Raw genomic sequence first — 16,895 nt, 5'->3', positions numbered from 1 at the left:
AGCTCACATATCTGAATCATAAAGGGCTGTGGTATGTAGCTCAGCAGAAACTAGAGCTGAGGGAGCTGGTCTGGTTGGGTCAAGTCTTTGCACTGAAGTTGCACAGACTTTTGAGGTTTGATGGAGCCTCAGGTGCAACGCTGGGTTACGTATTATAGGCCCAAACCTGACAGAAAGGGGATGGAGGTTTTTACTGGAAAAAAACAACCACTTGGAGAGACCTGGTATCCTGAACCAGGGGTAAGCACCTTTTGCCTGAAGGACATACTGGACTTGAGGAGGAGATGCCTCTCCTGCAGCGCCCTTCTTGGCCATACAAACATGAGATGCTGTCTGCCCTGAGACTGCACAGCACCAACCATTGCTGTGGGTATTTTGTGGCTGAGCTTAATTCATATGAAGATTGATTGGCTCTGGTAAGTGATGGGACCAGGCCTCACAGAACAGAAAACATCATCTGTGGGGAATGAAGCAGGAATCTGTGGGGCAAAGGGGCTACATGCAGTCAGGGTGTAACAAATGGGGTAGGAAGGGGATTTATTACCTTCAGCAACTGGCTCCAGAGCCTTGCTTGAGGCCGTAGCAGGAACTCACCATGTGATATTTTTAGCTAAATTAATAGTTCAGTGAAACATCTGGCTGTGGAGGTCAGTGGGCCTTCAAACCCCAAAACATCTTCTGGAGCAATGAACTGGCTCTGCTGTGTCAGCCTGCCCCAGCTCTCAGCTCCTGGGAAGTGCAGGAGGGGTTGAACTCAAATGCTTCCAAAGGGTCCTGGAGCTTGAGACAGGTGGGGTAGGTGCAAGGGAAGGGGATCTGTCAGCAGAACATGGTGTCTCACAGCAGCTTCCAGGAAGGGAAAGTGTATTGGGAGTTGGCCAAGCAGAGTGCTTTGATTTGTCTTTCAGCAGCACTCCTGAGTTTATGTTGGATTGGGAAGGGGATGGGTTTAGGTTACAGTCCTTTCCGGTACTGACAGATAATCCACTGGGGCAAGGGCATCCATTCCCTTTTCATGTGTGCATCCATGGACTCCTGGGTCAGGAGGTGCTGAGAGAAAAGAGAGCACTGAGCACATGTCTGCAAAAGTAGGGATGGTGTAGTGGGGTGATGGCATAGATCTTTAGCTGTGCACAAGGTTATCCGAGTAGCTTTGAAAAGCTGTAACAAGTTTTACAGCCCTGCTGTGAGCTTGTGTGCTAGTCTGACATGGTGCTAGGAAAGTGGGGAGTACTTCAAACGGGAAGGAACCTATTTTCTTGTTTGCCCCCATCTCCCTGTCCATCTCCATAGTGAACTTGTAAAAGGTTGTGGGTTATTTGGGATTTTTTTTCCCCCTGAACTACTGCTCACATCGTAGTCTGCATTCAGGTTGGGGTGCTCTGCAAAACTGCCAGCCTACTCTGAAGCTCTGAGGTGATCTTCCCTTCCTCCAGAATCTGGGGACCTGAAGACATCTGTACATGACTTGAGGCTTGTTCTGGTTCCAGCTCAGTAAATGTGACCAGCCTGGGCACCCCAGGAGCCCTCCTGCAATGGCACCGCTCCTTGTTGTCCTGCTGAAGCCTGTGGTGCTGCCCACAGGAGAAGGAGAGCAGGTGTTTGTTGCAGAGACCACAGCCAGGACAGAGGGAACAATCAGTCGTTGGGATCTGTGTGGGCAGTACTAAATACAACTTAGGAAGGAGGAAGATGAATTTTACCTTGTGGATGTGCATTTGACAAAGCTCAATGCATCCATCTTGCTTATGTATAAAAATATGGAGCAAGAAGCAAAGCCTCAAGAGAGGCAGTAACACAAGGCAATGTGAAGTCAGGGGAAGAGACCTTAGAGATTAGGGTGTGGGTTTTCCCTCCAGCATCCTTAAGAACATGAAGGGACAGAGGTTTAAAAAAACTGAGACACCACCAATTGCTCTAGGCATGAAGCTACACTGTAAATTGAAACATTTTAAGTCTCTTGCAAAGGCAGCAGTCAGGCTTATAAATGCTTAAACATTTAGCCTTGGTTGTATTTTTTTTTCCTTTTTATTCTTTTTCTTATTATTTAAAAAGGTAGCACAAATGAAAAGTGGACGTCTGGGGAGAAAGGAGATGTGTTTGACAAAACACATTTGATTCAGCCTTTTAAAAAGTTTTAAGAGACATTCAGATTGGTGTGGCTCTTTGGACTTCTCTTCAGCACAAGTCAGATGCTGTGGGCATGCTTTAGAAGAGGGAACAAGAAGGAACTGATTATATCTGGGGCACAGATGTGAAACAGATCTGCAAACCTTTTAGCTTCTATTTTGTGAAAGCTCATTCTTGAGTACTCATAATACCAGATCCTACAGCTGATTATAATTTTGCTTTGTTAGTGGTTGTGAGAAACTGGTTTAGTAATTCAGTAACTAGACTGTGGGAAGCTGTGCAAATTCCTTCAGCAACTTCATTTTGTGGGGTCTAAAATGTTCCTCAAACATTTAGCTACTTTTGTTGTTCAATAACTTCTCTCTGTCACTAGCAGGAGCAGGACTTTGAATGTTGAATTGAATTTTAAAGCAAAAGTCAAAATCTGACACCAGACAAATGTCAGGGCTGCTGTTTGGTCAAACATCACTTTATTTTTCAACTGTGTTACTGAGGGAGGGACCTGATTGAGGTTGGGCTTTGTCCAAATCCAAAAGCACATGAGGTTGCCCATGGCTATGTAAGTGATTTACCACCCATGACCAAGGGAGGGCTCAGTCAGGACAGCACTGGGAGTCTCTGGCAGGGAGGTGGGGAGGTGGTTCTCTGCCTACTGTTGGTTGTGGGATACCCCCTCCAGCAAACTCAGCTCGTTTAACGCTCAAGGTTTATTCCTTGTATGTGAAGCCATGACACTTCAGATGATGTGGTGGTGTGATTGCTGGTGGCACTGGGTGTTACTGGTCTCTTCCCACAGTGACAGCAGTCAGGGCTTGGTTGCAGGATGGTGGTTCCTCCTCTAGATTTTGGGGCAGTGGGAAAAGAGTTCCACCAAAAAATTCTTCTGTCCAGGCTGGTGAAATTACTTTTCCCTGAGCATGTCCCACCTGTCCCCCTCAAAATAAAAGCCAGTGACAGCCTTGTCTGGACATCTTCCTCCTCAGAAAGGAAATGTTGTCCCTCCTCCTGTTCACAGGTGTGGGGATCCAGCACAGGCAGTTCGTGGCAGTGGTGTGAAGGAGGCTGCTGTCTCCCTGGGCTGGGGAAGGGGCAGTAGGGGCAGGGAAGGGCTCAGTCCTTCAGTGACCCTCAGTACCATGTGCTGCCGGGGTGGTTAAGAAGAAGAGGAAGATGGGCTACATAGAAATGGAGAGAGAAAATAAATTATTGGAGCCAGTGAGGGTCAGAAGAGTATTAAGTCAAGAGGCATGAAAAGAAGGTGAAAAAGCTGTTTTCTTGTTTTCCATAGCATTAGGGACAATGCCCTTAGAGTGCTTTGCTGATCCCCTTTATCACAAGGGGTTTGGCAAGAGGAAGCGCAAGGGGGGGGAGCGAGGCACCGGAAGGATCTTTGCTTCCATCCCAAAGGCAGTTTGTAATCTGATTCCTGAAATGGGTCTTCAAGCTGCAAGGAAACTGTAGCTTTTTTTTTTTTTCCCCTTTAAATAGCTTAGCACCTTTTAAACATGGCAGAGTGTTCTGGGAGCTGGGCCAAGGCCCTGCCCCATGGTTCCCATTGTCATTAGATGTCATCTTCTGCCGAAGAGGTGTGAGAGTCATCCCACGGCTGTCCCCAGGGGTACTGACCATCCAGGTCTTGCTTTGCTAGAGGTCAGTGGTACAAGGGAGTGGGGAGAAGACAGGGGATGCTGCAGTGCAGTGGGTCTCAGGTAGGACACAGTCCTGCTGGCACAGCCTCATTACTGAGGCCAGTTATCCTTCCTGCTGTGCTTTGCTGTTGCCAGTTTCTAGCACCTGGTCTTGCACTGCATGGCATGGATGTGCCTGGGGTGTGAAAGCAGCCAGGAAGCAGTGAGCTCTTTGCCTCAGAGGGCTGGGGTGCTTCTTGCCTGTTTGTCCATCCTCCTCTTCAGCCCCCCAATTCCAGGCGTTGGTGTGCAACTGGCTGTGTGTGGGACTTCCTCAAAGCCAAAGCTTTGCTGCATTGGAGAGGAATCCAGATGCAGTCTTGTCCTCTTTTCACAAGACTGTAAGTCAGTGGCAGCTGGGAAGTGATATGTTCCTGTCTAATTAATTATTTTCCTGGGAATAAAAGACGATGTTTTCTGTTTGGTCTCTGTAATGAATCCGTCATTTCTTTAGGTATGATATGCAGACAAACGTGGAGAAGCAGCCGGTGTCCTCAGCTCTGTGTTCACATTGGTGTCTGGCTGAGCAGCTTCATTCTGGGCTGAGAAGCAGCTGAGATCTCTAGTTTTACTATGGGACTGTTCCTTTCCCATGGGAGACAGGAGACTCATCACTCCTCAGAAACATCACGAAAACTGCTGACCCTGAAAACATGGAGTAATCTGCCAGTTCCAGAGTGTCTCCCTTGTCCTTTCCTCCTGCAGCTGTTTCCCAAAGAGTTGACATAAACTCAGAGCACTTTTGAGTTCACAGAGCCTCTACATCAGCGACTGCTGCAAAGGCAAAAACTTTCTCCTCCATGCTGCAGTATGAGAGCTGCAGTTGCTCCTAATGGATTTCCTTCTCCTTTGGTTGTTGCCCATGAGCAGCGCAGGATGGGCTGTGGTACAGCACCCCAAACAAACCCCTCGGCTGTGCCCGCCAGCCCTGTGTCTGGGGCCTGGGAGGAGGCACTGCATAACTTGGTGTTCTTGCCACATATTGCATGTGGGGTCCTCTCTATCACTGGGGACAGATAAGACCAGGTTTTTGAGTACTTTGGATATTAACTTGACAGTAATGGGTTAATGGTCAGACTCAATGATCTTAGGGATTCTTTTCCAACCAAAATGCTTGGATGATTCTGTGAAGAAACTGATCAGCTTGAAGCACTTGTGTTTGGATGAGGGCAAAATACAATCCCTGTCTTTATCTGTATAAAGACCTTTCCAATATATCTAGTTAACATGCTGGAGAAAAAGAACTATTTGTTAAGAGAGATGTGCTTGTTGAGCACTCAGTGCTGCCCACATACACAAATTTATATTTTTTTTTAATAAAGCGTTATTTCATAGGCTCCTCATCCAAATGTGCCGTTTCTTCTCAGTCAATAGTAGGCAGGGTTAGGCTGACTGCTCCTCAGAGCCACCAGTGCCTTTCAAATGCCAGGTGTTCCTACTTGTGACAGAGGAGGCAAGGGGCACCTCAGAGGGGAGGACTGGGGTCCTGTGTGTCATCCCCATACCGTTGTCTTACCTGTCCCTGCAAGCAAAACACTCAAATTCAAGCTGCCATCTCCTTCACAAGGGACACTGCATCATTCAGCAGTTTGGTTATTAGGATCTTGGGGTAGACAAGGTGTTACAGATAAATGGGAGAGGCTTTTCTGCCCACCCATCCTCACTGCTGTCATCCTTCCTCTGTGGCAAAGCTTTCCTAACTTTTTATGCGATTGTCCCAAAAGATGACAATAAACAGTTCCTGTTTGTGGGCAAAAACAATGATAAGAACTGTTATGGTGGACTGAGGGAAGAGGGAAAGGGCAGCCCCATCCCTGCACCATGATGGAGTGGCAGCTGTAGGATTAGCTCTTTCTTGCATAACTCAAGGGAAACTTTCCATAAACCACTGGCACCACTCTGCAGTATGAGTTCAGTCTCTACACTTCTACATTGTTTCTTTCTTTTCCCCCTAGAGCTCTGTTGTTTTCAAATGTTTAAGTGCCTGTGAAACACCTGTGTGCTTGAACATGGTGCTGTCAGCAGGGTCTGCCTGCTCTGCTGGGGTAATCTGTGCCTCTCAGAGCATCTAGAGAGGGGCACTTCAGAACAGAGAAGCATCCACAGTGGGAGAGGATCACACAGAAAGCACTCAAGCAATTGGCACATCTGGAGATTGTGCCAGTTTGGAAAGGCACAAGAGGAATTTTTCATTATTCTTCATGTTTGGAGTGACTGATGAGGAGGCAAATGGCCGGTGCAGGCTGCACCTTATGCAGGGTGAAAGTGTGCATGTTTTACTCCTGGGAATAGCCCAAAGGTAAAGATAAGCTATTTCTTTCCTCAGGTCAGTAGTTGTCCCTTAATCAGATGCCAGGAGACTACCAGGGGAGTACTTCTGCCTCTTCTTGTTCCTTACCACTGTAGGTGAATGAGACTTCGAGTCCTCCTCGCTCCTCTCTGAGCTGGGGTCCTCCAGCAAACCTCTTGCAGAAAAAGCAGGAGAGTGCTGGGCACCCTGTCGGCCAGCAAAGAGTAGGGTGTGAGTGGAAGAGAGGAGGAGACCTCCATGCTGAGAACACTCTGAATTTCAAAACTTTCCAAAGTTGTTCATCATCCCAGAGCAACCAGTTGATTGTTCTCCCTGAACAGACTTGGCTCATCTTCCAGGCAATCATAAGGAAGCAGGGCAGAACAAATGGTTGACCTGGGGACTTTGCTGCCTTGTCTATTCTTCTAACAGGCTGTATCTGAAAAGCACATGGTGAGGGTTTGATGCTCAACAAGGAGCTAATTTGGCCTATAGTCATCTACCATGTTGCACAGTATTCATTCAAGTGCATAGAGACAGAGAGAAATCCAGCTATGTGTTGTTCATGCTGGCATTTTCCACCAAGGGGATATGGTACACATGGGAACATATCAATACTTCAGCTATTTTATACCAGTAGTTTTAAATTTCTATTTCAGCTAATGTAGAGAGTCAAAGAAACTGATAAACAGACAGGAAAAAAATACCTATAAAATCTTGCTTTGCAATTAATCCGATAAAGGAAATATATAGACTGTAAACCTTGTTTCTCATCAGGCTGATTCACATTTGCATAACTCAGACTCCTCTGTCCCTCGCACTGTTAACTTCCCCTCACATCACCTACCTCTGTCCCAAGCCAGTATAAGGAACAATGTTTTTCATTTATAGCAAGAGAGGAGATGTGTACACTACCTATGCTAGTATCTCAGAACAACTGAAGAACATCTTTATAAATCTATTTATAAAGATAAAACCATCTCCAAACTCTCCATTCATTGCACTATTGCCAAAGATAAGCTAAGACAACTGAAATCCGCTGGCATGGGAAAGCAGGGAGGCCTAATGCTGCCACAGTGACCTGCACATGGGTGGTGCTACACTTGCCAGGACCATGGTACAGACCCTTGCCTTTGTGAGTGACCCTCTTGAGTGCAAACTGGTCAAACCCTGAGCTCCTTCTCAGCCTGCAGTCAAAAGAGGCCTCTCACATGGGATATCTGAGTCTCCAAGCAGGGAGAAACGAAATACTCGAAAGGCAAACAGCTTGAGTCTGCTGCTCACACCCCAGTGCACCTCATCCACCATCTAATATGGATGTGTTCCCTCCCAACATCTTGATCATGGGAAAAGATGCTACTTTGGGCTTTGGGTGAAGAGTCAGCAAAAGCTGGAAGTTCATGGGGAATAGGAATGCTTCATACACCCTTATGGATATTTCCATTGGCTTGGCTCAGTGCCATGATCTTCAGACTCAGTGGTTTGGACTCACATTGGGCTCAGAGCTGGGCCAGCCTGTCCAGCAGTTCAGGAACTCATGAGCTTTGTGTCTTGTATCAGGCCCCCTGCACTGACTCCAGCTGTGGCCTGAGCTTTGGAGAAGAAAGAAGTTTAGACAGGGGACCCGGTGTTTGGTTTTGTATTGCACTGCCAGACAAGAATATCCTGTCGTTACGTGGAATCACTGAAAACTTTAATAGCATCCCTAAAACCTCCCTCCCCTCCCAAAGCATTTTTCTGGCTCTTAGCATGTTAGGGACTTAGCATGCTACAGACTCCCGCAGCAGAACTTGCAGGATTGAGTGGTCTTGGCAGAGTAGCTGCAAAGGGCATTGTGTTTAATAAAAGGGCTAAACTTTACAGTTAGGGTTTTCCCTATGTCTTGAAGTGAGATTTGGTCTTTGGATGTTAAGTGCTGGGCTGATGAACACAGAAAATACAAACTGGCTCCCTGCGTCCCTCTGGCAGCAAGCAGGCAGGCACTTTTCTCCTGCCCTGGGACACTCGGGGCAGATTCCCTGCAGATTCCTGCTGTCCTTACTAAGGAGGCATGATTTGCAGCGGTGCTGGGTGCCTGCAGGTGCTGCCCTCCGCAGGGGCAGTCCCGGTGGCTCAGCACCGCTGGGAATCAGGCGAGGGGGTCCCGGCACGGGCGAGGGCAGGGGGAGCGGGGCAGGGGGGAAAGAGGAGCGGCGGTGCTTGCTGATGCTCAAACATAGGTCTTCCAATGGAGGGACCTGCCGCAGGGCAAGGGCTCTCGGGCCCCACAAGTCAAACTGCACAGAGTCACAGTTAGTCATCGTCATCGTCATCGTCGTCATCGTCGTCATCGTCGTCATCGTCATCGTCGTCATCATCATCATCGTCATCATCGTCATCTTCATCGTCGTCATCGTCTTCGGTATTTATCTTCCCGGAAAGCACGTCCTCTATCCAGTCCTCCAGCTCCTCGGCTGTGGGCAGGTCATCATCATCTCTGATGTCCATCCAGATGCTGTCAGCCTGCGGGGACAGGTGATGAGGGGTTAGCTGCCCTCAGGGACACAGGGAGGAGGCGGGGTACACGGCTGTTGGGGGGTGAGCTTTGGAGCACGGCTGGGCATCAGCTCCCTCTTTCTACAGCCTTGGGCGTCTCTCTGCCAATGCACTGGGATCAGCACCTCCCCCAGGAGTGCTGCTGTGGCTGACCAGGGCAGTGGGACTGGTCAGCAGGTTTACAGGAGTGTGTGGTGCCGTGTGCCCCGATGAGATGTGTGCCTGCTGCCTACACCTGTGAGCAGGAGCACTGCCCACCTGATGCATTCCTTGCTCTATCTGGACTGCTCTGTAGACTCCAAGTCTGCATAAAGAGTTGTCAGAGACCTCTGCCAGCACCTGCTGCATCACCCTGGCTTGCAGACATCACAGTGTTTCCCTCCTTCCATCCAGAGCCCTTCTGGGACCTCTTCCTTGGAGCCTTCACAACCCCCTGACAGCACTCTTCCTCCCCAGCCTCTTTTACAATCACCTTTTCCTCAGGACCTTGCTCTGAACTCCATGTGTGATAATAATTCCTGCTCTTGGAAGACCCTTCCCTTAGATCACCTCATGCATGCTCCCATGCATGGCTGAGATGTACAACATGCATCTCAGCTGAAGAGTGGTGAGAAACACCAATGCCCTGGGCTGCAGGTGCCCGTGCTCTTTCCCTCTGGCTGGCTGCATTACTTCCATTAACCAAAGGGGATGGGAGAATTCAGTAAGAAGACAAAGACAAATCTGTGACTATTACCCAGGGACAGCAGGCTTATTTGGTCTCTGAGGTCTAGAAATGCAAGTTTTCCTCTGCTTTGCTATAGGTTCCTTGGGTAAATGCCTGGATAAGACCCTTCCCATTCACTGTCTCCCCTCCATAAAACAGGATCAGACTCCTCTTTTGCAGAGGCACTGTGAGGTTATCTCATTCAGCATTTGAGGTTGCAGAATCATCTTCGCATACCAGAAGATTACCAGCTTTTGCAAGTGCATACAACTTCTTTCCCTGTCTGTGGTACCTAATTCTCTTCAATTTATGGCTTGCTAAAAAGCCAGAGCAATTTCTGCTCAAGGAAAGCTGTGTCTCCCATACAATATTTTCCTCCTAAATCACCAAAACTATAATAAAAAAGAATACTGGAGAGGCATGCAGCTCTTGCTTCACTCAAATGTTCATGTCCCTAACCTCAGGACTGTTTGTGCAGCAAAAAGTGACACTTCTAAATAATGGGAAGAGGAGTGGCTCCATTTGACATCAAGAAGGTGCTGTGCAAATAAAGCAGTGATATTTTGCAGGGCATCGTGGCCCTAGTCCTGAGCCACCACAGTCACCACAATGTGATGAGCCAGCTGGGGCTGCTGGGAGCTCTGGTGTTTGCATTGGCAGGTTTTTACAGAAGTGATGGGGTCACGAGGGTTATGTCCACTGAAGCCAACGGCAGTGTTTATTTTCACTCTGTTGTGTAAGTCCCACTTTGTACCTGTGTAACTTGGCTCAATGCAGTGATGTAACACTGAAATAACAAAATGAGCTCAATGTTTGTTTAAGATATCACCCGCCAACCTAGAACTTTCTTAAATCTCTCTCGAGAAATAAAAAAAGGACTTAAGAGGAATGAAATAAAACCTGCAAATACTGTAATCAAAAGCCTGAAACATTTACTGTATCAAAGCCAGACAATGTATGAGTTTTTACAGGTCTCTGAGTGGCTGCTGAATAATAAGGCATATGTTCTTATCTAATTTTGTTTTCTATATGATTCTCATGCTGCTGACAATCCTACTCCCATGAATTTCCACTGATTACACTGTTTAATGTAGCTTTGACATGACTTAAACTTGACCAGTCACAGTAAATATAAGGGAATGAAGGGAGATACTGTATTGAGGGCATGTATTAAGGGCATAAGACTGGAAGACTTGGGTTCTCTTTCCAGCTTGTCTGTTCATTTCTCCCATGAACTTAGGTGACAGGTGCTATTTTGGCCCTTTTTTCTTTTGTCTGTCCCTTTACAATTCTAACGTTAAGAAGCGTTAATTCACTATGTCTTCACTCTCTAGGTGTCTGCTCCATGGTCTGGTGGAGTACTGCTCTATTACAGGCAAAAAGCTCACATGCAACCAGGGCTGAAACTACTCTGTGACTCCCAAGTCAGCCTCTCAACCCTCTCAGTGGGATGAGCAAGATCCAGGGGCTCTGCTTTCTTCACAATTCCATTGTTTTTCCTTCCCCACCACGTCTCCCATGTTGTAGCCTTGCAGCATCTGTTACAGCAGGAGGCACAACCATCCAGCTGCACAACCCTTGCTGTCCCTTTTTACTGAGGTGATACAGGAGAGAGGATATGGAGGCTGGAAGCAAGGTCAGTGTTGAGCCAAATCAGAACCCAGCCCCATGCACTTGTCTCAGTTTTAAGTTACTTGCTGTTCTCTTCTGAAGAAACATGAAGTTCACTTATGACTCAAATTTCAAACATGAAGTCAAGCACCAATTTACAAACACTTCTGCAGTGGAGAGATTTCTGCTTCCAGAGACACTTACATATCCACACAAGTTCATTTTAAAGAGATTAAAACAAACACCCAGCACTTAAACATTAAAAATAAACTAAGGTAATAGGTGAGCCAGGCAGGAGTACGCTGCATTACAGGCTCTCTGATCATCTGGACTGTTATTGTCAGAATGAGGAAAGAATGGTTTCTCTCTGTGTCAGGGCTGTGAAGCATGTTACATTGCACTCAGTAGCTCTTCTGAGATCTCTCCTGGGGAGGGTTAGACTGGTCCCTCTCCCACCTGCCTTAAAAGCCCACAGTGTGCAGGCAACATGAGATCAGCCCCAAGTCTTTCTGGCCTGAAGACAACCACAGTGAAAACAGAAGCTGCTGAAAGTTGTCCCAGTAGCGCAGCTGGGTGCTCTGGGTACTGCTGCTCCCTCAGCTGTGCCAAAGCAGCACCTGCATCTGCAGGTCTCCCTCTGCAGCTGCTGCCTGCGGGATGGTGTGGAAACCTTCACTGCCACCAGATGTGGGGCTGGCAGATCTCCGCTTCCCACCCAAATCCCTCCAGCATTACCTACACAACAGTGGCTGAAGGGGAGGAAGGCCTGGATGAACCCCAGCGTACCCTCCTTGCCACAGCAGGATCCCTTGATTACCAGTTTATGCTGTGCTTCTGTTAAAGCTGTGTATTTATTTAGCTTTTTTCAAGCTGTGCAGTTTCTCCTTGTCATCTGTTTGGGATAATTTTTCCCTCCTACACTCAAGCTGTGCCCTTTTGCTTCTGCAGAAAAAAAACCCCTCCTTTTTCTCCTCTTCCCCTCCCCTAAGCATGGCTTTCTTTACCCCCTACACACACTTTTTCTCCACAAAGTCACACAAGCTGATGGAGCAGAAAATGCACAGAGGTACGTGCTGTGAGTCGGGGTGGAAATGCAAGACCTTGAAACCAAAAGTGGGCAAAGCCCTGAATTCCAGGCCACAGAGGCTGATGTTGTCCTCAGCAAATGTGGTTTGTGTGTGATTTGGCAGCAAACACACTCAGACTAAAGCCCTCAAGCCCAACCTTGGAGGTGTTCGAAACCCTGCGGCAGGTGTTACAAAGCGCTGGTGAGTTCTTCATGTTTTTTCCTCAGGGGAAGAAAAGCCTGTTCTACCTGTACTTAACAGTGGAAATCCCACTGATTTACCTCAGGATGTACCTCAGGACCCAACCTTTCCCGCACCCTAATTTTGGGATCACTGGATTTTCTGGGCACATGCTACTCACGTCCGTGACGTTCACCACCCCGATCTGTGGTCTGAACAGGTCAATCTTGAAGGTCTTCTCCCAGTAAGTGATGAGCTGCAGGAGTGAGACACAAGACTCAGACAGGGGTGTTTTCAAGGCCCCATTGCATTAGCTCAGTCAGCTGGGCTGTGGAGCTAGGAATGTACATCCATGTGTGCACAGGAGAGAGGAGAGGCCGAATGCAAGCTTGGGCTGCCAGACTTGGCAAATCAAAGTGCCGATTCCGGAGGTGTTCCCAAGACAACGCCTTCTTGGGAGGCAGACCCAAACAAGCAGCTTTCAAGGGGATGGCCTGAGGTCCAGTTTCCCATCCTTCCCTGTCCCAGATTCCCTGGGGTAATTCCTGCACCCTTGTGTGCACATGCACACCCACACACACCCCCTCATGCCCATCCCAACCATGAATTAAATCCCAGACAGGCAAAGAGCCTCTGCCACTCACCAGAGGAAAGTCATCAGGGTCAATCCAGACAATGCTCAGGTCGGGATTATCGGTGTTGTCCCTGGCAACCTGCTTCAGGATTTCCAGGAACTCAAAACCATCTGAAATGATATATGAACTACTGCAACTCTCCTGCAAATGCACAGGCACTTTTTGCTTGTGGGGTTTCCAGCTTCCCTGGCTCCCCTATGCACACAGGAGTTGTTTATAGTTCTCATTAAAATGCTGTCTCCCAGCGCTTTCTTTTGATAATAAGGCTTTTAATTTCAAGCATCCTCCTCGGGTATTGAAATTAGTTACACATGAATTAAGCCCCATAATCCTTCCGTGGAGTAGAACAATGTCACTATTTTCTTGTGGTGAGGGAGGAACTGAGCCCCCAAGAGGCCAAAGCTTTCCAATTTGCTGATGGCTCTGGGAAGCACGGATGCCACAGCCTTTCAGGAGCCGGTGGCTTCAGGTTTCCGGCATGCCTATCCCACACCCAGCCCTCAGCATTCTCCCAGAGCCACACAGCAAGATGGATGCAGAGTTAGGGAGTGAATCCTGTTACTGGGGTGGAGGGCATGACCTTTTTTCCCAGGCAATCATCCATTTTTATCCAAAATTTGAGTCCTGGCTAGCATACCTGCTAGCATTAACACCCAGAAGCATCCTGGCACCCACCCCAGTAGGCTGGGGCTCCCCATCCTGGCCAGGGTTCTGGGCTCCCTGGGCTCCACACTCAAAGCACATGAAAATACGCTTTGTTGAAGGATGGAGAGCCACACAAGGAAGAAAACAGCCTCCTACCTGGGTCATCTTCTTCAGCAAAGGCTACGATGTGGATACCCTCCATGTCATCCTCCTGGAAACAGCACAACTATTACTGATGGGCCAAGGAGGGAGGATAGTGTCTGGGTGGTTGCTGGAGATAAGGAGCAGTGGGATGCCTTCAGAAAGGTCAGTTACAAAGAGAGGCTTGACCAGAGCCCCACTGAGAAACCAAAAATGGGAGCTCAGGTGAGGCTGACTCATGAAGGTATTTAGTGCTAAAGGGGGTAGTTTGGGTTGTGCTGCTGAAACTCTTCAGATAAAAATGAGGTGGGCACCATGATGGCAATGGCAAGGGAGCTTCTGATGAAGTGAGGAAAAAGCTTCTCTGCAGAAAAGGTCAAGGGCTCTAGCACAAGGATAGAGGTTCCCCCTTCATGCTTCCCCCCCCACCCTCATAAATTTTCAGCTCCCAAGTTACAGTTTGCAAGGAAACAAATATCTGCCACCATGCTCAGCCCCAAAACATGCTCCTTTGGGGCTCACAATTGCATCACAATATGAGAGGCAAGGTGGCTCATTTGGGCCCCTTTATGGGGACTCTGCTTTAGGTGAGGGTCTCTGTGAGCAGTGAGGAAATTGAGTGGGGGCTCATTTCAGGGCTCCAATGAGTGGAGGACAGAAATTACAGCCTGGTGGATTACTTTTCTCCATGAAACACGAGCAATGATATTGGCAAAGGCCAATGGATCTGCTGGCCGGTTCATCATCTGCCTGCTATGAATGTCATCTCTGAATTATCCCATGGATCGGTTTCGCCTTCCTCACCCGCTGTCGGTCCCAGTTTCCATTTCAATTGGTTTTAATGCAAGAAAAAATTCCCATCTAAATGCTAATTTCTTTTCCCTTCTGAGCCCAGAGGTGACAAAGCCACCATCAAATACTGAAAGGGAAAAAACCCCCTGAAAGATTAAGTGGAAAACATTATCTTTAAAAACAATAGCGGATGCTCAGCCTTTGTGAACGTCTTCAGGGAATACATTTTCACCAGGACATTCTAGGCAGATTTACTTGGGATTCAGACCACTTACAGTTGGCAAAATTTATACTGTTGCTTTTTCTTCGTATTTTCCAGCAGCACTGTCAGACAGCAAAATTAAAAGTATATATCTATATGCTGTATATAATTACACGAATATACCTATATAAAGCATCTCTGTTCTGGCCTACAAGGCAGCACACAAAACTGGACTAACTCCAGTGAAAGCAGTGAGGATGTTGTGAACTTTCAGTGAGATCAGAATCCAGCCTCTGCAGTTATGAGCCCACTGCACATAGCAGAGGCAAGTTCTGTATTCCCAGGCTGCTGGTTGAGCAAGCATCCCACCAGTGGGAATTCACGCTTTTCGTGAAGCTGTTTTAGAATATGGTCAGTATGAAAGTGAAACCACTGCATGTGAAATTTGGGTCTCACTGAAGCCCCATTAAAAACCTTGGAGGGGCTTTGGTGGATCTTGGAAGCCGCGTTCTACACAGAATCTTTATTTTTAAAAAAATGAAAAACTATTGTGCCTAAGGGACTCATAACTCCTGGTTCAGTTTTATTACCTCTTGCCTTGCTGTATTAAAGACTCCCAAGGTTTTTGCCACTTTGGAGTCCCACGGTGTTTCATGTTACACAGCCAAGACAGGGACATCTGAATGCTGTTATAAATGTGTCTTCCAAAATCCTTTTGGAAGAATGACTGCATCTTCTTTAGTATCTGTAAAGCACCTGTTCAACTTTGTTTTTCAGCATTCATCTGGCACTTGAGAGCCCCTGACTAGCTTTTAACACAATATTCACTCACAGTGAAGGGATAATTTGTTATACACAATTTTTCTTTCATTTTCACCCTTCTTTTCTTTCCCAACCCTGCAGACCACGAGAGTCCTCTGTGTGTGAGAGGGGCCAAAATGCAGGTTATTTCTTCACAGCGGCCGATTTGCATCTTGCTTGCACTGTGAAGAGTGCAGTCAATGCACAATCTGCTTTGAAATCTGTATAATTAACTGTACTGCCTGCCTTCACTTCCATTTTGTATTGTACAACTGCTCTGGTACTTTTACAATGACGTGTAGTGACAGGATTGGGGAGAATGGCTTTAAACTGAAAGAGGGTAGATTTAGGCTGTATGTTGGGAAGCAATTCTTTACTCTGAGGGTAGTGAGGCACTGGAACAGGTTGTTCAGAGCAGTTGTGGATGCCCCGGTCCCTAGAAGTGTGCAGGGTCAGGTTGGATGGGGCTTTGAGCAACCTGGTCTAGTGGAAGGTGTCCCTGCCATGGCAGGGGCTTGGAACCAGATGATCTTTAAGGTTCCTTTGAACCCAAAGCAGTCTATGATTCTGTGAGTTTCCATGAGACATCTGCACTATCTCCATAGCTCACCCAGTGAGCAGGCCACAGAAATCACCCCACCAGCAGCACTGATGTCCCTTAGCTGAGATGGAGCATCCTTGGGCAGGATCACTGCACAGGCCCCACACCTGCCTGGCACACCGCTTAGCTTTCCCTTTTCCTTCAGTGAAGCAAGAAGGAGCCAGCCCAGCTCTCCATCACTGCTCTGTGAAGCATTTGAGCACCCTGTTTGAACTGAGATTCTACGCATCGCAGCCAAGGCTTTCCCTTTTTCCCAGAAGAGAGAGAGGAGCTTTGCAAGGAAAGAAAGGTAATGCTTTGCCCAGCCAGAGGCCAGAGCTCTTGAGCAGCAGTTTCTTGTTGGAAGCTGGCAGGGGACACAATGGTTCCCAGCACATGTGCTTACCCACGTCTCAAACATGTCCTCTGGGCGCAGCTTCCTCAAGGTGGCCCTGAAAGGAAGACAGAAACGCTCTTTGAGGACATATCCAGCACTGCCACACGTCAGCATCATGGGAAAGGTCACTGTGGCACGTTTGGCTGGTGGCTGGAGTCAGTCACCACATTTTGAATGCAAGAATGCAGGTCAATTTATGCCTTTATTTGTGCTGATAAAACCCTGTCCATGGCCCCACTGGAGTCACTGTAGCCACTATTTCTGCTTGAGAAGATGAGATGCCTCTCTGTGCTGGGATGTGCTGATGAATTAGTCTCACACATGGCAGACTGTTCTGTCTGTGCTGAGAGCATGAGACAACATTCACTTTTGTTCTGGTGTCCCTGGGACATTCCTAATGGGCTCTGTCCCCCCTTTCTCCTGGTTTCACCCCAGCATAATTTCAGAACAGAAATCCTTCCCACCTCTGCTGAAGCAAGGAAGACAGAATAAACT

At 47.7% G+C, this 16,895-nt stretch overlaps 1 protein-coding gene across 1 annotated transcript in view; it reads right to left on the bottom strand.

Moving 5' to 3' along the window:
• Nucleotides 1-7,779: 7,779 nt before the first annotated feature.
• Nucleotides 7,780-16,895, bottom strand: part of CASQ2 (calsequestrin 2) — a 36,660-nt gene continuing 27,544 nt past the window's right edge. The window contains exons 7-11 of the mRNA XM_023941019.2: nt 16,410-16,455; nt 13,644-13,698; nt 12,852-12,952; nt 12,389-12,463; nt 7,780-8,610 (exon numbers count right to left, since the gene is read on the bottom strand). Of these exons, the coding sequence (XP_023796787.2) occupies nt 8,401-8,610; nt 12,389-12,463; nt 12,852-12,952; nt 13,644-13,698; nt 16,410-16,455 (487 nt within the window). The 3' untranslated portion in view covers nt 7,780-8,400. The remainder of the gene's footprint in view (nt 8,611-12,388; nt 12,464-12,851; nt 12,953-13,643; nt 13,699-16,409; nt 16,456-16,895) is intronic.

The sequence above is a fragment of the Cyanistes caeruleus genome, chromosome 3 (assembly GCF_971803275.1).
Source record: "Cyanistes caeruleus chromosome 3, bCyaCae1.hap1.1, whole genome shotgun sequence".
NCBI lineage: Eukaryota > Metazoa > Chordata > Aves > Passeriformes > Paridae > Cyanistes > Cyanistes caeruleus.
This window is presented reverse-complemented; position numbering and strand designations above follow the sequence as displayed.